We start from the raw sequence: 20238 nt of genomic DNA on the forward strand, positions 1-20238 counted from the left end.
ATCTAAAGAACCGAACACACGCTGCTGGCGCACCGCAGATCAGACGCTTTGTTAGCGAGGGAGAGACGGATAGCACTGTGAAATAGAGATTTCCCCTCTTTTGCGACAGTTTTGTTTTTAAATATATATATTCTCTTTCTTAGTAAACTGGCGGTTCTACACATGTAGAAAACATGCTATAATTATATCAATTTTAAAGGCCATCAGGAAGTTCCGAACAGCTCATAACGCACGTTAAAGTTAGGCAGCTAACGTTATAGTTATCTCGACTCTCGTCGCTTTTGGCTTTAAATGTCGTTTAGACCCCAGATGAACGATTTTTTTGTGGAAGGTGAAATTAAGAGACGCGTTAGTGTTCATTGTGTGACTGAACTCACTGACACGGTTTTAAACATAACCCGCACGTTTATGTAAAGAAACGTCCATTTTAATCGCTCTTTGTTAATTTGACGCCGTGTATTGATGGTGTAGGCTAACAGAAAAACCGTGACTCAGTATAAATCAATCTGGATGCTGTTACTTAGACATTTTGAGCTGAGACAGACTTGGAAGCGAAGTCTTGGAGGCGTAGTTTTTAGGTTTAGGAAAGGATGAAGTCTAAAATATCTGTTTGGAAAACGAATTGAGTGTTTTATACGAATAGTTTTAATCGTGGAGGAAATATTTCCCCTTTTACTTTCTTTCCTGTAGCTCGATGTTGAAGTGTGAAAACAAACTGCCTCATGTTACGCTAGAAACCCCTCAGCCTTACCAAAAGGGTCTTGTAAACAAAGTTTATTTGCCAAATCAAGTGTATTTGGCAAATATAACAACCCACTCAGAGCACAGATTTAGCTTTAGGTCAGGAAATCCTCTCTCAGATGTGGTTTCGCTAGCCGGTGTGCTAGCCTCCACCTCAGCTTTCAGAAATGTCGAATATCTCCAACGAAGCTGTGATCTTGATTAAAGATGTAAAGCCCGGATCGAAAAACCTTAATATCGTCTTTATAGTTTTGGAAATCGGTAAGTGGATTCACTGCTGTGCCCCCCACGACCGTTTTTAGCACGAGAGGAGCTAATTCCTCCGTGCTAACATTCATGATTAACATGTCTAACGTTGCGCTTGACCGCCCTGCTCTGTTTTTCATGCATCTACCGTCGTGTAGCGCATTTATTTGTGTGTTTTTAGTAGTCTTGTTACGGCTGAGATTTCACTGAACTTTGCTGTGCACGCGCAGGTCGGGTGACGAAGACAAAGGACGGGCACGAGGTGCGCTCGTGCAGGGTGGCGGATAAGAGCGGCAGCATCGCCATCTCTGTGTGGGATGAGCTGGGCAGCCTCATCCAGCCCGGGGACATCATCCGCCTCACGAGAGGGTACGAACCTCCTCCTGTCTGTCTGTGTAGTTCTTTTAGAGCTTAGAGACTTTAAACCCTGTGTGGCTATTGATGCTTAGCATCCTGTAAAACAGCATCAATGATGTAAGTGGTAACAGTGTACAGAGGATAAATGAATATGAATTAAGGTTTATGAACAGGGTGCGTTTTGTACATGTTTGTTTTAGCTAGGAAATGTTTGTGTCTGGCTAGGTATGCTTCAATCTGGAAGGGGTGCCTTACACTGTATACTGGAAGAGGAGGAGACTTGCATAAAATAGGAGAGTGAGTATTAAATATTACCCCTCACAATATATAATGTGCAATATAATCTTTTGCCACGTTCATCATTTTGTGGTTTATCAGCATTGGGCAATAACGATGTCCATTTGGCAGATAAACCGAAATGGTAATTAACCCTTGTGTCGGATGCAAAATCTAGTGGCAGATGAATCATTGGGTAGATATTGCTTGATTTCTTAATGCAAATGCTTTGAGCAGTAAATATAAAAAATGGAAAATTCATGAAAATGTCAATAGCATGCGTGAAAGCGGCCCTCCAGGAGCATAATTAGACACCCCTGGTCTGTAGTGAGAAGTTTGGATTCTATGCTTTACTCAAACATTTAATGTTAGTTCTGATCATAAATGTGGTAGATGTACTGAGGCAAAAGGTGTGGGAGTACTGGTAATTTCAGCCATTGTCTTATTGATCATTATGAAAATTCTATCTGTATGTATATGTGTGTGTGTGTAGAACACGCACATGCGTTTTTGTTATATGAAAACCTAGCCCTCAATCACTTTTTTTATAAGTGTTTCTGTAGCTCAAACAGGAGAGCACGGCACCAGCAATGCCATGGTCATGTTTGATTCTCAGGAAATGCATGAACCGATAACATGTACACCTTGAATGCAAGTCACTTAGAATAAGAGCTTCTACCAAAGGCATACATGTAAATGCAAAGTCATTAAAAGCGCATATTGTATTGTCTTTCATAGGTTCTGTATGGTGTATTCTGAAGTTCCTAATTTCAGTGAACCAAATCAAGATCTGCTAGGACAGGCTAACCAACAGAACAAGATGGTGAGTGCAATCTTCCTGTTTATGCAAAATGGCACCTCAGTGTGATGCCTCAAAGAGTATACTTCCTTACAGTTATTTGCAAGCCTAAATTTGCTTCAATTATTATGGAAAAACATTGTTTGCTTTGCATTCTACTTCATTTCAAAGTCTGTTTGGAACAGATAAATTGGAATGTCGAAATTCAGGAGCAAACATTTGGTTTCAAATACAGAACCATTAAACTGCATAACCGGAGGTGCTGGTTTATGACTAAAGTCAACACAATGGTGTCTTATCTCTCATCCTCTCAATAGGGTAAAGATCAGCGGGGAAATTCTCCACCGAATCAAAATGCAGGTACTCCTGCGCAGACAGGTGAGCAAATATGGCTAGTGCTTCTCATAGTCTGTCCTACTAAGGTAATCAATGCTGATTTTAGTAGCTTTATGGTTTGGAATCTGATCTGCTAACGAAGGTTGCAGGTTCAATCTCAGAAATTAGATTTTACTGAGATCCCGCTCCTGTTTGTACCTACCGTTGACATACTGTAAGTTGCTTTTGATAAACGTCTGCTTAATGATGCAACTAGAGTAACAGTTGTAACACTTATTACAGTGTCTCTGTTATGTTAAGTCGGTCACATTTCTTTTAACTATTTGTCCAACAGGAAATGGTACTGTGCCAGTATTTCCTAATAACAGTGCTGCACCTGTGCCTCGGGATCCCAATTTTGGGGCTCCAGGAAGACCAAATGGGCGTGTTCCAGGCAATGGACCACCCCCAGTAACTGCAGGGGGACCCCCTGCTCCACCCAAACCCACAGTTGCCATTAGCAATGGCAGGGACCCAAGAAGGGCTTCAAAGAGATGAGACCGCAAAACCACTTCCATGTTCCCACTCCTCCCTAAAATCCCTCCACAAACCATCCAAACAATACTGCCAATCAAGAGATACGAGGTTCAGTGCTACTGTTTTACCACCTGTGCTTTTTGCTTTGTCATTTGCCAATATTTGCATAGTATGATGATTTGTTTACCATGAACGGTTAGAATGCAACTTGTTACAGTTAATGGTTGGCACAATCTTTGCCCATTGAGTGCTGGTTCAGTGGCCCCACAGTTCATTTCCTTTCCCTAAATGTGTTGTTGAACTATACACCCTACTTGAACACTCGATGCACTTTCTTCTGTTAATTTATAGTGAATGCATTGTCATGTGATTCAGGAATGATTAACTGCTGTTGCAAATTGGGGAATGAACTTCAAAGTGACTGATGAATATATGGGTTGTCCCCACCCCTTTGGCCAAAAAATTTACCGGAAGTGACCGTGTGAAAGGAAAGGTGATTAGTTTGATTGAACACTTAGGATTATTTAATTAGGAATAAATAATCGAATCAAAATATTGGGAAATGAATTCCTGTGGTGGTTGTTGTAATTGTTCTACTTGATCTTTTGAGTGGCATTTACATTGAAAAGACTGTTGCTTTTATGGAGTGCAATGTTACTACACTGAAATATTCTGCATATTCTTATACTGTAACAACTTTGTATGTTTTGTTATACAGACATTTAATGTTACATCTGCAGCTACACATTTTATTTCAGTTAGCCCATTAGTTTTAATACACTAACATTTGTCACATAAGTAAAGCTCATGCATCTAGGCAAAGTGCTTGTGCACAGGCTAGAATGTTAAATGCTTCGTTTAAAAAAAAAAAAAAAAAAAGTTAGACCATGAGAGGTGACTTAAAATTTTTCCCGTTTTGTGGTCTAGCATCCAACTTTTTTCTGCTGAACGAATGATGTCAGAATTATATTCATTTGTCTGCCAGGTAAAGTATGTTACTGGGTGTTTTTATATTTTCAGTGCCAATGTAGGACCCAGATCAATTGATTTCCTTGAATATGGATTGTGCAATATATGACTGTATTAAGATATGGTCTAATACGTAATAGTTAATATTTTAATAGCATTGCTTTTCATTTAGATATGTTTTGCCAGATCATGTGATTGTGGTTAGTTTGCGGGCATTATTAAAATATGAGCCAGGGGTTTGTCAAGAAAAACAGCTGGATTAAGTGTAAAATGCACTCCATTTTTTGTGTTGGTGGCTTGGTGAGTTTCTTTATGATTGTGTTAATTTACTTTGTGATTCATGCTTGTGAAAATGACGCGAGCATGCACTACTTTTTGTGTGTATGTGTATTTGAAACATCCAGAACTTTAAAGAGAATTAACCTCAGTGCATTCCAGCATTGATATCTGATTACATAAAATACAATTTTGTTTTATATGGGAAGCTATATCATCATCATCATATAAAACTGGTCACGGCAATCCAACTCCATAGAGCATGTGGCTTCAGTAATAGTTTTGCAGCTGCTTTGCGGTGTCCCAATTTTATTTTAATCTGTGCCAAATGTGGATTGCCTGAACTCGAGGAAGTGTATATGATGAGTGATTACTGTCCCCTTGTATTTTCTGTGCCATCTAATCAGTTTTTGATCTTTGACAACACTGATGCCGCACAAGTGAAACATTTACAGGTGAGAAAAAAACAGATGGAATCGTATGTTTAAAGCACCACATTACATTTAATTTTACCATCTTTGTGCATAAGACTCACTGTTTGACAGTATATTTCGCTTCCAGATGGAAGCATAAATACAAGATCAGGAATCCCATGCATAGGTTTTATAATCAGCCCAGTCAAGCACAAACTTGTGTGAATGTTTTCAAAACATGTTTATCGGAATTCTTTAGCAGCTTGTGAAATTAGAGTTCCTGTTGCTGTCTGTACTTGCTAGCCCTGATATTCTTCCAATTCATTTTTGTAATGGTATGTGTAATCTAGTATGTGAGCAATAAGAGAGGGTTCCTCCCTTCCTCAAGCACTAAATCACCTAAATGTCCCAGATCTAACATCCGCAACTCTCAGAATGAGATCATAAAGTGGTAGTCAAACTGCTCGGGCCTAATTACCTTTTGTATAATTATATGCACCTATGAGCAGAACATCATGTGATAAGTACAGATAAATTAACCCAAATTATGGCATTAAAATCTTTACATTCACAGACAGAACTGCTTCAAATGCAGGAATTAAAATATATATCCCAAACAAGTAATACTTACATATTACCCATTAACATATAAGGCACTCTATATAATATAGTTACTGTATAGGCATGACTATGCTTGTCCTATTTGATCAAAACTTAATTATACCCAGAACGTAGGCTTTTTCATCAACTTAAATTGACACAAAACATGAGATAAATCATCATTAATCAGGCATTTCAAACTTTTATAAGAGTTAATTAAAAGTTGAAATTCACATTGTAACCAAATGAATAGGCTACTATTAATGGAGATTACTAAATGAAAATCAATCTGTCATCATTTACTCACCATGTCATTCCAAACCTGCAAATGATATATTTGGAAAAATGTCCCAGTGTTTTTGTCTACACAATTTAAGTTTATGATTACCTCTGTTCCTAAAATTCTTTTTTGTGTTCCACAGAAGGACAATAAGACAGGCGTTGGAGTGGCACGAGGGCAAGTAAATAATGAAAGATTTGTAATTTTTGCCTGAAATATACCTTTAAGCACTGTTCTTGTAAACAAACAGGTAAGTCGTTGATGGTTCAGACAATGCCATCTAATTAACCATTGATTAGTCTTCAATTTAGCACAGAGGTGAAAGCTTTTGGCTTGTTCATGTGCACACGCTGCTGCTCTTTCCAGAACTCTCCAATGCCATTTGAGATTGCTCCCTCTGCCAGTCTCTGGCACTCACCCTTGATGGCCACACCATGGTGTCTAGCCAGTTCTGCTACTCGTGCTGTGATTAGTGAGGCTGGAGCATGCCTGTCTCCAACACCTGCAAATTAGATAACTTATTTGTTTTATTTAAGGGTTAAAATAGTAATTCAAATAATTTAAACTCTCTCTTAAAGGGATAGCATTTACCGCCCTCATGTCATGCCAAAACCAAAAAACCCCAATAAGGTCAAAATGGCCTGAATTAAACCTGTTAATCAAAAAAGCAATCATATCTCTTAACAAAACTTGGATTAAACAGTTCGTTGATAAGAGAATCAGCAAATGATTACAGAATTTTCATTTTGTGTGAACTATCCCTTTAAAAGAGCACAACATTTTCAGCAGTCTTGGTTACTGAAGTATTTTTCCCATTCATTTTCTCCATAAGAATTAAAAAATAAACATATTGCAAACTATTCATGTATACCCAAATATAAACAATAGACCAACCACTTGGAATTTAGCTGTTAAATAGTATTATTGTATGATTTTGTTTACGTTTTTATATTATTTTTTAAGAATTTATGCTGATAGTTGCAACAAAAGCATATACTATCCATTAAATACTTGTCCCATTCTTGGAGAAAATACATTAGATTATTACTTGTTGAACCCAACTGTTCTGGTCTGTTCATTTATTGTGATGCAAAATCTACCTTGGTGTTTCATTTATGTTCTATATTTTGTAATTGTAGATTTAAAAAAAGTTACCTGTAACACCACATTTCCTTGTGGGCTGTGGACCTACATCTGGCTGGATGGTTGACATATCCAAGACCTTTTTGAACCAGACAATCTCCTTTCTCCTCTTAGCCAGACCTGAATGCTGAGGAGAATCAGCCCAGCCAAATAAAAAGACACTGGTGCCCGTGACTCGTTCCGTTAGAGCCCTGGCTATTGCTACACAAAAAATGAAAACAGCAGTGCTTAAACTTTAAGGTACATATAATAAAAATTACTTGACATTCACATTGACACAAATCTAAATTATTAAAATAATAATAGGTCCCTATCAATAATGCAATGTTGACCCCAGAATAACTAATGATGTTTGTGCTGTTTTCTTCTATTTTATGTATACGTTAAGACTACATTGTAACTGTTTTTATACTTTGCAACCTGGAGATTCAGAAAATGCATTTAAATGTCTTGTTTGCATGCAAGGCCACATACCCTGGGCCTCTTTTCCACCTCCTCCCCCAGTGGATAGAGAGGCACCAGATCCACTGACTGCGCCCATGCATGGGTGGATGCCCTCATGGACATTCATGTCAATCAGAGAGCACGCTCACAAGCCGAGAGTACAGCCTCCCATAAAATGGACGGCAATAAAGAATGGCCTCTTTTGTACAATTACTTATAAAGCAACTGTTCTTGCAACTGGACATTTATTAAAAACGTGTGGAAGGACGAGCAGGAATCTTACTTAGGTCAATGCTTGCAACAATAGTGATGACAGAGCGGTTGTAGTCAACATCATTGAAGATGTTTAGCACTGTGATGCCTTCACGCTTTTTTCCTTATGAAGGATAGATCCAGACAGTTTTGTTTAAATATGAGTTTTGGCCAGTGGATTAAACATAGTTGTGCCGCAGTAATCACTACAGTGTTTTATTGAAGCAGTCAATCCAAATGCGTTACGTATGAGCGCTGTACTGCGCGCATGCGCATCGTTGTCACAGTGTGACGCTCCCGTAAATGCCACTCGGCGGCGTTTAATATAAACAAATTTTACGCCATACGTATTTCATTATCCTGAACCTTTCGGTTTATTTTATGCTTCATGTTTAACGGCTGAATGCCCACCGGATTAGTTCGGATCATGCGGCATTATTCTTTGCTCTGGTTTTGCAGTGATGGTTTCAGTCTTAATGCTGCAGGTCGCGCAGACGCCGCTACATAATCCTTTATTTTATGGGAAGTATCCGATCAGTTGTGGCTTGTTTATCGCTAGCTGCTATAGCGAGGAAGATGACCGCCGCGGCGGGGCTGTGCGGGCCCGGGACCTCAGCTGCTGCGCCCGCGCTGCTCCGCCTGACTTCAGTCCCCGGTTACGATCAAAACCGCGTAAATGATGTTCTGCTCCTAAGACCTGCCACGGAAACGCAGAGACGATGCGACAATGAAACAGAGGACCTGCAGAAAGGAAACGATCACGTAGTCTTCTTTCCTGGAGACATTCAGGTTGGTGCATGTCATCAGTACCACTGACTGTATGCCCTGCTTTAAACGGCCTTTTAATCAATAATGCCTTAGGAAAGAGCTCAACAATTAGATATTATATATTGGGAATTAGATATTGTTTACAGTTTTTGATTTGATCCAAAATATATATATATAAAAAAGACTAAACTGTGTAGTTTGGTTATTCACTAAAGTCATTTGATACAGTTTAGCTTCTGTTGCGACTGGGTTCGATCTCTATAGTTTTTCATTGGAAGCATTGAACACAGGTCTGCGACACATTCTGCAGGAGTCTGTTCAGCCAGGTTTCTGAGGATTTCTGAATTCCTTTAGACTTGGAATGATGCTCGTATTTCTTTGTTCGCATATCACATGCACATTATTTTCCAAGTTTATATTGTGGTTAAGCATTTATTTTGAGAAAAGAAAACGGGAAAAATGGTTGGTAATGTTTCGATTTAAAATAATTTTCTATTTTACTATATTTTAAAATGCAAGTTATTACTGTGGTTGCAAAACTTAATTTTCATCTTAAATGTCAGCATATGTCCGAATAAAAGGAACTTTTTTCAGATAAACTTGCACATTTAGTCCTTCTAGTAAAATCTCAAATATACCTGAATTGTGTAAACAGAAAATTTGGAATTTAAAAATGGTGAGTTCATAGAAATTGATAAAATTATCAGAAGTCATGGAAATTACTATAGTGAATACAATTTTCTCATTATGTTCAGGTGCAGCTGTATCAGTGAGAAATGGCTCTCTAAGTTCTCAGAAAATGCAATCTAAAAAAGAAAAAAAAACAGCAATTACGAATGACCGGAAAAGTCATAAATTCCTTGGTACAGTGATTTTGGTTCAAAGTGTTTATTATATATATATGCTAGTACTGAGTTTGTTTAACTTGACTATTCATCCCCTTTTCATATGCAACTTTCTCATCCACCATGCAGAACTTTCAGCAGGAAATGGCCCTCCAGCGTGACGTTACCCCGTGGCAGTCCTGGAGTCTGGAGCGTGTCGCCCTCACCTTGGGCCAACGTTTCCCTGGCTGCCATATCTGGGTCGTCCGCGCATCCCGAATGTACCTACACAAGTTCAGCTGCTATCAGAACTTTGTAGAGAGCAACCTATTTGGAGCACCAGAACACTCTCCAGACTACGGAGCCGTTCACCACCTGAGGGCACTCCTGGGTCACAGCATGCAGCGGGCTGGCCTCCCAAACCCTTTACCCCCTCTTAGTAGTACATCCACCCCTGGCCCCCTGCCTGCAGGTTTCACCCTCACCATAGTGGGCTTCAGTAAAGGATGCGTTGTTCTCAATCAGATAGTGTATGAGCTGGCTGGAGCTAGAGCTGATCCAGAACTGAGGCTGTTTCTGGACAGTGTTTCAGATATTTACTGGCTGGATGGAGGACACCCTGGTGGCAGTGAGACCTGGGTGACCGATAAGTGTGCTCTGGGCGAGCTGGCCTCCAGTGGGGTGGCTATCCACGCCCATGTCACTCCATATGAGGTATGTGACCCAATGAGAGCATGGGTCGGTCGAGAGCACCGCCACTTTATAAAGACTCTGGAGGATCTGGGCGCTTGTCTTAACCAGAAACTGCACTTCGAGGATGAGCCGGCATCCATCGAAAATCACTTCCGGGTGATTCAGGAATTCTGACTGTTCTCGATCTGTGCTTTCACAAGTCTTAACATGGAATGTATTCTTTGCAGAGCAGACAGCTTTGTATTGCACTGATATATCAGTAAGTCAAGAGCTTTGGGTTTCCAGGCTTTGAAAGAATAACTGTATGCTGCCTACAAAACACTCATAAAGTACAAGAGAAGACTGAAGCTTAATGACCAACCTTGTAAAACATTTAGCTGCCTGACATTAAGCCTTATTTGATGCCTGTTGCATCTAACTACATCAGCTCTGTCTGTTATAGTCTGTTTGGAATGCAGATATGCTTGTAAAATCATCACCTCCCTTATATTCAAAGGGCTCTCATTTCCCACAGCATAGGAAAAAACAAGAGAAATCTGAAAGTGCTTATTACTAATATATTTATGTTGTTAAATTAAAAAGTATGGATTTTTATTCAAGTATGTATCCGTTATTACCGTATGGATACTCTTGAATGAAAAAAAAAAACATATTTCCTGTAGGAGTCCTGCTTAAACATATAGTCTTGCATCAGTGGATTTATCAGACGTTCATGTTCAATATTTGGTGTTTATTTTATTTGATAATCAAATAAAAAAAATCTAAGGCTCTTCCATTAGAATCCAATGTACAGAATATATTTTTGGTTAGATGAAAAAACAAACTAATTTCAAATATTTTATTTACTGACTTGTAGTGAAAGGTTTTATTGACTGCTTGATGGTTAGCATCTAAAAAGATTCCAGTATTGAATCTTAGAAGACTCTAGATGGCACACTGTATTTGGATTGTTCTCTTGAATGCATTGTATCACATACAAATGAACATGGATTTTGCAACATCCTCAATGTAATGCCATGAATGTACTTCCTGCTTCATAGTCATTCCAGGCTTATGTAATTCAATAAAAATGTTGAAATGTTTGAGTGATCATCTGTTTAATTAGAAATAATCATTTTATATTTTTTAAAATGTTAATTTAAATAATGCATTTCAAGTTGACACGAAATGAGATTGAGGGAAAGGTACAACATCTAATGCACACACACACACACACACACATATATATATATATAGACACACACATACGTACGTGTGTGTGCATGTGTTAGATTGATTAGTAAGAACGAAGCATAAAAAAATAGTCTTTATCCTACTCTTTATTATTGGATATACAGTGCCCTCCATAACTATTAGAACAGTAAAGACAAAATTGCTCTGTTGGCTGTGGGGTCAAGACGTTTACAAATATGATTAAAAGATGAATATGAGACAAAACTACAGAATGTCATATTTTATTATTAGCCGTTTCAACATTTCATCTTTACTGTTCCAATACTCTTGGAGGGTACTGTAGATATATACTCTATATCCTTGAACTTAGTGAAAGGCAATTTGCTTAACATTATTATTATTATTAATATTATCACGGAAAACTTGAGGAAAAAAAATAGTCAGATGACACATTTCAGAAGTATAAGAATTTATTCAAGTCTGATGCATTTCAGAGCTAGGAAATTTTAAATAAATCAATGACGTTGTATGAGGGATGTTGTAATGTTTTAAAAACAAAATTGAAAATGTTATGAATCATAAATCAACAACATACAAAATCTACAGTAAGGGTACATCCTTTACAACTCTAGACTCTCAATGGCTTTATTAGAATTCGTGTAAATCATTTGAGCATAAATTTATTCTGGTTCATATAACTCAAAATACACAGTTTTCATCCAGAAATGAATTATCTTCTATTATCAGTTTTCACTAATCCTGCCTAAGATAGAAAGAGAATCAAGAAAGTTTATCCCTTAAGTGTCCTTACAAAGTTTATCACAAGCTTTTTGCAAATACCACAGTGACTGCTCAGAAATGCTCTCCAAAGCCTGGTCTATTCTCTATTGAATTCCAGCTTCAAATACCTCATGGTCTTTAAACATTATTGAGGCTGTTTCCCAGGCAAGGAATAGATTCAAGTTTTCCTTTAAGATGATGGCATACAGTGAGCACACGACCGTGACAAGAGCCTCTCGTCTTAGGAGACAATAGCCCTATTATGATTGCAGACTGGTGACATCTCTGGGAAACCATAAGGCCCTGAGCGCGCAAAACACACATGAACTCTTCACACCTCTTTAAACAGAGAACAATAACCGAAGGGCTCGACCTTAAGACTGAATTCTGTAATACTAACATTTCCAGTTCTGACAGCCACTCAACAAAATATTACACCAATAAAGCTTAAGCTGATCTAGTTGTATTTGCTGCATTACTACACACTTGCTGATGTGCAGACGACTTTCCACCACAAGATTCTAACATTCCTTTGCCTTCATTCCAGTATTCACACCCTGTACTTTCATCACTACCAAACATACTTCACTCTCCGAACATAACCATATCATTTCAACAATAACAGCCAACTTCGATAACCCATCTTTTCATGCCCTACATAATCCAAGACCATAAATCTAACTTTAACACCGTTTTCCTTTCTAAATCCCACTGAATACATGTACATCTCAATGACCAAAAACATAGAAATAATTTACTTTAAATACAACAGGCCATCAGTTTAAAGGCTGTGCCAGTATCTCAATTAAAACAGGATAAACCTTAACAATAATACATCCACAGAAATGTGCTGCACCGGTATTACAGAGGATCAAGTCAGGCTATTCGGCTCAAGCATAGAAAAAAATGCACACAAAGGCACTCGAGAAATATACAGTTACAGCTAACCCTGAGAACAAGGCTCGGAATGAACAAAGACTGAAACCTCCATCAGTTAATAGTATTAGAAACACCTGTACAAAAAAAAGGTAACAAAAACCCTGAGTTACCTCAGATTGATGCATAGATAAAAACGGTCATTTCAAGATTATGTACATCATAGACCATCACAGACATTGAGATATTAGGCGCCTGCCATGGGGGATGCTAGAATGTTGCTTAATAATAGTTTATTATACAATAAGTTGGAAATAAAAAAGGAAATATTTAAAACTAAAATCATTTTAAAATAGATTTACTAAATCTAAAGCTGTTAAAAATATTTTCTCTTGTTTTAATGACACAAACACATATAATAGAGGGTTTAAGTGCTTTCCTGCATTTCTTTAGTCATTATCTAAGAGGAAGTTCTGTGATCAATACAAACACATATTTGTGTAATCCAGGGTGTGCTGTGCGTGTTTGAGTTGAGTCACATTTTTATGGAGCCCACTAATGTGTCAATGCAACAAGAAGAGGATGTAAGACAAACATGCCCACACACCGAGAGCATTCCTGCACTGAGACCATCACAAGGTGTTTTTGAATTAAGAGTCTAATCATACTAACTCTTTCTGATGTTGAGACACAAAGAGCAAAGAGACTCTTTAGTGTGCTCAAACACTCTCACCCTTCATTAAAGCAGAATTAAAAACCACTGAATGGCCTGCCGCTCTCGAGCATCTGTCTTTTTCAAATCCCTTATTGGTGAAAATCCCTTAAGTGCAGTGTTTAGATTAACATTTGCTGAGATCAACAGAAAATTAAATCGATACTGAATGGCAATTAAAATATTCAAATGAATAATTTAAAATCCAAAGATGGCAGGAAAAGGCATCTTAAGACAGGACAGCAACATAGATATTTAGATTCTCACTATTATAATATTAACATTACACTAGATTGAGTAAGAAAATCCTCTTTGGTTGGCCAAAGGATATTGAAAACAGCATTAGGACAGGAGCATGTTTGCTGGTGCTGTGTGGGGGCCAACAAAAAGACCAAAACTGCTATTCAGTGCAAGTGCATCTCCCTTTCGGATCAGCACAAGTGGTCACCGTCCCCCGTGGCTGACATGTCCTCCTCAAAACGAAACCTCTTGGTGTGCGGCGAGTCCAGAATGTTCTCTTTGTCTTCAGGATCCTCGGGTGGCGCGGACCACTTCCCACCGAAACTCCTTTCCCGGGGAGTGCGTGGGGTCACAGGAATCGGATCAGAACCTGGACAATGGAGCCACAGCCAGGGATGGGTCATGCAATCGGCTGCACTGGGACGATCCCTGATAAAGCAGGGGAGAATTCACATGAAGGACTTTGATATGTGGCTGAATGGAAAACATTCTCATACTATTATGCTGAAACAGTAAAGAGTAGTAATAAAACCAAAGTACATTAATTAGTTTATGACAGCATGTGGAAATGTACCATTTTAATTCTATTAAGAACAACCAAACTTTTGCTGCCATTTTTGCTTAACAATCTGGCCTCGTTTAATTTCAGTTGAATCAGGCTTAAATGTTTTCTGCAGATGTCTGAATGCTTGAAGACAAATGAAAAGAAAATGAAACATGGACTTTATACTTTGTGATAACCAATAGTTATACAATCTATAGCAATGGGGAAAGTCAATTTTCAGGAAGTACTTTGAGCCATATAACAGTGATCATTGGACAAGTTAATTTGTAAACCTACTGAAATTACTTCATTTCTAAAACTCTGTTATGCAAAATAAAATCGTATGACCTAGAATAATTACTGCTCTGTAAGTGGGAAAGAGTTTTCCATAGCACTTATCATATGACTCTTCATCTAGAAGCAGTAGTGTACATTATATTGCGCAGCACTGAGCTTGGCAAACAAGCTTCACTTCCTCTAACCGTCTGAAATCAGAGTCGCAAGGGCAAACTCACTCTGGTGCTTTGACCAGCAGTTTCTGGATGAAGTCGACAGCCAGTTCAGACACCCTTGAGAAAGCCTCTCTGCTGTAGTCCACGTTCACCTGGGATACATTTAGGAAGGTCTCCTGTTTATCCTCGCCAGCGAAGGGAGACTCTCCAGTCACCAGCATAAAGGTGATCACGCCCACACTCCTAATATCAACAGACACACAATCAGTTAAAAACCAGCTTAAACAACAACATATGACACCAAACATGAAATATCCCTTGTTAGCACAAAAGTGTTTTGCCTCTAGTATCAGACCATCTTGCTGCTGCCGCCTCAGCTGGTTTTTAGGTCTTGCATCTCCCTGCCTGATCATGCTGGTCTATTGGCTGGTTTCGAGGCACATTTTATCTTACCACATTCTAGCTTATTTTGAATAAAATAAAGTAACACATCTGTTTTCAACATTGATGTTAATAAGAAATGTTTTTGAGCACCAAATCAACATATTAGAATGACTTCTGAAGGATCGTGTGACACTTAATATTTAAAATATATTCAAATAAATATATTTTTAAAACATTTTAAAATTTGTTATAATATTTCACAATAATAATGGTTTCACTGTATTTTTAAATACAGCCTTGGTTGAGCATAAGAGAAAAACGTTTAAAAATATTTTTACTGACGCCAAACTTTTGAACAGTAGTATATTTTGTTCCTTTACTTTGCAGAATATGGTATGAGCATGTGATGGCCAGACTTTTCACTTCATTCAGAGTTTTCCATGAACTGCGAGTATAAATAGAAAACTGTCTATTGACCATTGGAATTTCCATGACCTTCTACAATTTTATTACTGTCCCATGACTTTTCCAGGTCTGGATATCACCCTGTGGGAACCTTGTATATTGAAACACCTGATGAAAAAGACTCACCAGAGGTCTGTTGCAGTGGTGATTGGTTCATAGTTCAAGATTTCAGGGGCTGAATATATTGTTAAAAAGACAAAAAAACAAACAATCATGATATACATCTTCATGAACATGAACTCTTCTGTTGTGATGAGCCCCTGAATACAGAGATATGTGTGAATTTGAAGATGAATGACACTGAATAAACCTTACCTACGTACTCAGGGGTTCCCAGAATTTCTCTGAGCTCCCCAGCAGAGCCCAACCTGCGGGCCAAGCCAAAATCCACTATCTTTATATCTCCCAATGGGCTCCGATTCGTCAGGAGAATATTCTGGGGCTGAATGAAAGAAAAACATTGTCTCAATAATAAACAAAACTATTGTATTTTATACAGATAATCTAATTTGAAATGTGTCCAATGAAAGGTGTTGAAGGCAGCCGTGCATCTTACCTTTAAGTCCAGGTGGACCACACTGCTCTGGTGCAGCAGGTGAATTCCCTCAAGCATCTGTCTGATCAGACGGGTGATCTGACCTTCGGGCAACAGCTCCTCTGACACACAGTGGTCAAATATCTCACCACCCGCCGCACTGGCGCACAAACACATTCACAGTTATTCTTAGTACTGAGCTCAACAATCCTTCCGTGAACTGGGCATACAATTGATATATCACAGCACTCACTATTCCAGCATTAGAACGAGGTCATGATCCGTCTCATATACAGATTGTAGGTTCACCACACGAGGGTTGTTCTTGGCGGCCTCTAAAACAGCGATCTCGTGAATAACCTCCGCCCTGCAGTCGCGACCTCGTCGCCGCTTCTTGATGAACTTTGCAGCGAAGACTTTCCCTGTGGCCTTTTCCACACACCTCTTCACCACTGCAAACTTCCCCCTGAGGAAGACAAACAGAAATAGAAAAAAACTAAGAGAAAGAATAAAATGAGTATAATGGAGGCAGAATGTGACAAATGGAAATTTTTAAGTTATAAATAAAGTACCTTAATATCTTTTTTTTTTTTTTATGATGCACTTTAAAGATGTCAGTTTGCATGCAATCAGTCACACCTAAAGCGGTTCTCTCATTCACACTAAAGCTCTTACTGACACAGATAGTTATTAAATTATTCAAACCCTCCATTAGATGTTCTCACAGCTTAATATCAGGTTAGATGACTGATGTGGGCCAGTCTTTACTTTAAAAACTGCAATTACCGTCACAACATGAACAGGTGAGACATTAGGATATAAGCATATGCTCAAAATCAATCCCACAATTCTTTGGACCAGACTGTAAACTAATTTTGTTATAATACATCATGTTAGGATGTATCATACTGTGCTGTACTGTATACCACATACACTGTATCCATTTAGATCTTGAAACCAAGTCAAAATCAAAACTGTAACAAAGTATATACTACCTACACTGTTAAAAATAAAGGTGCATCAAAAGGTTCTTCAAGCGATGCCATAGAAGAACCATTTTGGTTCCACAAAGAACCATTCAGTCAAAGGTTCTTTAAAGAACCATCTCTTGCTTACGTTTTTTTAATACTCTGAAGAACCTTATTCGCCACAAAGAACCTTTTGTGAAACAGAAAGTTTCGTCTATGGCACTGTGAAGCATCTGTATTTTTAAGAGTTTATCAAAAGTTTGGGAAATAGACGTATGTACTAACCAAGCCAAAAAAAAAAAAAGTAAAAACTGTATTGTGAAATATTAAATCACAACTGTTTTCTATTTCAGTATATTTTAATATGTAACAACCATTACCCTAATCTTTAGTATCACATCATCCTTTAAAAATCATTTTAATATGCTGATTTGAGCAACATTTCTTCTAATTATTAAAGCTGATCACAGTAGCTAAACAGCAACTTGATATTTTTGTGGACACCATGACACTTTTTTCAGGATGATTAGAAAGTTCAGAAAAACAGCATTTATTTGAAATCCTTTGTAAGTCCTTTAAAATGTCTTTGTCACTTAATTTAATGCATCCTTGCTAGAAGCAGCTACACTATATTGCCAAAAGTATTGGGTCACCCCCTTCTAATGAACATGTTTGACTACTTTAGTCATTTCTATGAGTACAAATCTTAATGTTTAAACATATAATGATATTCTACTGAATTGTGTATGCTAATATCATTATATGCTTAAACATTAAGATTTGTACTCAAAGAAATTACTAAAGTAGTCAAAGGGGGTGACCCAATACTTTTGGCAATATAGTGTATTTATTTATTTATTTAAAAAAAAACAGAACTTAAATTTGAATTGTGTATATCAATATGATAACAAAAACCTTGTGTATGAATAGAATCAATACTGATATTTCCATGATTTCTTAGCATTTTAATCATTTCTGTGACTCTCCCAGACCAGCGAAAAATCCCTGATATTTCAAGGTATTTTCCAATGCAAGTAAACACCAATAAACCCTATTCTTATCGTCCCAATTCAAAACGAAACTGCTCTATTTGAACAACTTTGCATGTCGTCATCTCATAAAAACCATGTAACAATTAACGGTATTCACATTCATATGTACTACTTTATTTCCACAGAGCTGCACCTTCCTCCACAGAAACAAACAACAATACATCTTCACACTGAAGAATTAAAACTGTAAGAGAAGTGTGAAATTATTTCCTGTTAAACAACACAGCCAGCAGCGTAAAAACAACCCGAATATGGCTGTATGCAAATGGTGAGAGAGAAAGAGGAAGAGACCAATGTCACTTCCTCTTTCTCAGTATTCACAGTACAATCTACAGCACAGCACAAAACTGGGTCTGGTTCCCACATGGGTTTCCTTCCTGCAAGATCCAAAGCCGTGCTGTAGTGCTTTAGCAGTGACACACACACACACACACACACACACACACATATTAGTCACAGTTCAGTGAGCAAGGCCTTTCCAATCCTGAATAGCTAAGCAGGACAAGACTGCATACACCAGACAACCTTCACTACTACTCACTCTGTGGAAAAAAAAAATAAACAAAATAAACCAGGAACACATCTATCCTACAGATCATATGTTGCCTTACGATTTGGGACCACAATACTTCGCATAATGGTAATGATGCTGTAAATATTACAACTATATGCACATACCCAATGAGATGAAGTATAATTTTATTTTATAAAGCAAGGATGCATTAAGTTGATTAAAAATGATAATTAAGATTTGTATATTGAATCAGTCAGTCTTGAAAAACATTAATCACAGTTTCCACAAAAATATTAAGCAGCACAACAGTGCTCAACATTGATAATAATAGGAATGGTTTCTTGGGCACCAAATCAACACATTACACTAGTCAGCATTTGAAGTGGATCAAAACCTTTCATCAAAGTTGTCCTAAAACCAAAACGTGTTTTTGTCTTAGGACAACTTTGATGAACTTTACTTCAAATGTTGACTACTGCAGAATGATATCTTAAGAATCATTTGATACTAAATTGCAATAAATATTCACACTATAAACACATACTCAAAAATATGACGTGTAGAGCAATACATTTAGACTATAAAACATGCTATAGTTCCTTAAAACTACAAGTGACAAGTACTTTATTTCATTAAACATTGACAGTATTTTAGTATCACAGAATTTCAAGATAAGACAGAACAGAAACCCATGCATTTACATATTTACATCATCGTGTGTGCAGTCACTCTAACGTTCATCAACATACATAAAATCTTTATGCCAACATCAAACGAAGCATGGAAACACTTAAAAGACGACATATTTTAGGTAACTTAGTGGGGAGTATTTTACAGACCTGCCCAGTTCGTTGCTCATGTCAAACACGGCGTCCAGAGGATCCGTGAGGATGTGAGAGTGGATCTCTGACAGCAGAGCCGAGGATCCACTGCGACTGTCCAGCCTCCTCCGGGCCATCATCACCTCCAGCGAGTGTCCAGTCAATCTGCAGACCGTTTATTGTCACTTAACCAGCACTCTGCTCATGTTCAGACTCGCAACCAGGAAAAAAAAACACCCACTGCCACTCACGGTGTTCACGCCGTCAACAGTGAAAAGGCTTTAGTAAAAGAGTGTTTAGTTCGCGGTTATTCAGAAAGAGTTGACAATAAATTAATTCGCCTCAGTGGAGTGAGTTCAGTTGAGTTTGAACAAGATAACCGAAGCTAAGCTTCCAGCTAGCGCAGATTAGCTCATTTAGCTTTCAAAGATACCGCTAGAACTCCCAGATTAACTCTGTCCTTTATTTTGACAAACGTACAAAGAGATTCGCCTCATTTTGTTAAAAATACACACCGACCGATCGACAGACTGTGTTTCACGCAGGACAAAATCACTCCACTAAAGTTTAGAGCGGACACCCTCTTCCTCCTCTCATGGGAACAACAGCGAAAAACCTGTCTAATGAACTCTGAAAGAAGCTGAACGCAGAGTAAACGCTTGTCTGTGGCTAACTAGTCCATGCTGAGGTAAATCGGATCCGATTCGTAGATTCGCCTCTTGTCCACCGGCTCCGTCCACGGTTTCAAATTCTGCTCTGATGCCAGCGCGAGCAGAGAAGAGCTACGTC

General features: G+C 38.1%; 3 protein-coding genes across 3 annotated transcripts; 2 read left to right on the forward strand and 1 right to left on the reverse strand.

Annotated features, from left to right (window-relative positions):
- Positions 1-12: 12 nt before the first annotated feature.
- Positions 13-4714, forward strand: LOC306876156 (SOSS complex subunit B2-like). Its single transcript, XM_079427136.1, has 6 exons — positions 13-1002; positions 1218-1356; positions 1570-1641; positions 2359-2443; positions 2737-2797; positions 3090-4714. The coding sequence occupies exons 1-6, from the start codon at positions 909-911 to the stop codon at positions 3290-3292; spliced, it is 654 nt and encodes a 217-aa protein (XP_079283262.1). The 5' UTR covers positions 13-908; the 3' UTR covers positions 3293-4714.
- A 3459-nt stretch (positions 4715-8173) lies between these two features.
- On the forward strand, positions 8174-11015 carry LOC306875708 (mitochondrial protein C2orf69 homolog). The gene is made up of 2 exons (XM_079426412.1): positions 8174-8437; positions 9391-11015. Exons 1-2 carry the CDS (start codon positions 8225-8227, stop codon positions 10105-10107), a joined length of 930 nt encoding a protein of 309 aa, XP_079282538.1. The 5' UTR covers positions 8174-8224; the 3' UTR covers positions 10108-11015.
- Positions 11016-11554: 539 nt separating this feature from the next.
- Positions 11555-20238, reverse strand: LOC306876484 (serine/threonine-protein kinase 17B-like). The gene is made up of 7 exons (XM_079427692.1): positions 19468-20238; positions 16348-16560; positions 16116-16254; positions 15875-16001; positions 15686-15734; positions 14774-14953; positions 11555-14143 (listed from the first exon to the last, which is right to left on the reverse strand). Exons 1-7 carry the CDS (start codon positions 19587-19589, stop codon positions 13906-13908), a joined length of 1068 nt encoding a protein of 355 aa, XP_079283818.1. The 5' UTR covers positions 19590-20238; the 3' UTR covers positions 11555-13905.

Source organism: Barbus barbus, assembly GCF_936440315.1.
Source record: "Barbus barbus genome assembly, chromosome: 10".
NCBI lineage: Eukaryota > Metazoa > Chordata > Actinopteri > Cypriniformes > Cyprinidae > Barbus > Barbus barbus.

What these genes read in the sequence shown, in the direction of transcription:
- LOC306876156 (XM_079427136.1), top strand. Translation starts at nt 909, where the DNA reads ATGTCGAATATCTCCAACGAAGCTGTGATCTTGATTAAAGATGTAAAG. An exon ending in ATCATCCGCCTCACGAGAGG is followed by an intron (nt 1,357 to 1,569) that starts GTACGAACCTCC and finishes GTGTCTGGCTAG; the next exon opens with GTATGCTTCAATCTGGAAGG. An exon ending in GACTTGCATAAAATAGGAGA is followed by an intron (nt 1,642 to 2,358) that starts GTGAGTATTAAA and finishes TGTCTTTCATAG; the next exon opens with GTTCTGTATGGTGTATTCTG.
- LOC306875708 (XM_079426412.1), top strand. Translation starts at nt 8,225, where the DNA reads ATGACCGCCGCGGCGGGGCTGTGCGGGCCCGGGACCTCAGCTGCTGCG. An exon ending in TCTTTCCTGGAGACATTCAG is followed by an intron (nt 8,438 to 9,390) that starts GTTGGTGCATGT and finishes TCCACCATGCAG; the next exon opens with AACTTTCAGCAGGAAATGGC.
- LOC306876484 (XM_079427692.1), bottom strand. Translation starts at nt 19,589, where the DNA reads ATGATGGCCCGGAGGAGGCTGGACAGTCGCAGTGGATCCTCGGCTCTG. An exon ending in GGGAACCCCTGAGTACGTAG is followed by an intron (nt 15,735 to 15,874) that starts GTAAGGTTTATT and finishes CAATATATTCAG; the next exon opens with CCCCTGAAATCTTGAACTAT. An exon ending in ACCACTGCAACAGACCTCTG is followed by an intron (nt 14,954 to 15,685) that starts GTGAGTCTTTTT and finishes TGTTGATATTAG; the next exon opens with GAGTGTGGGCGTGATCACCT.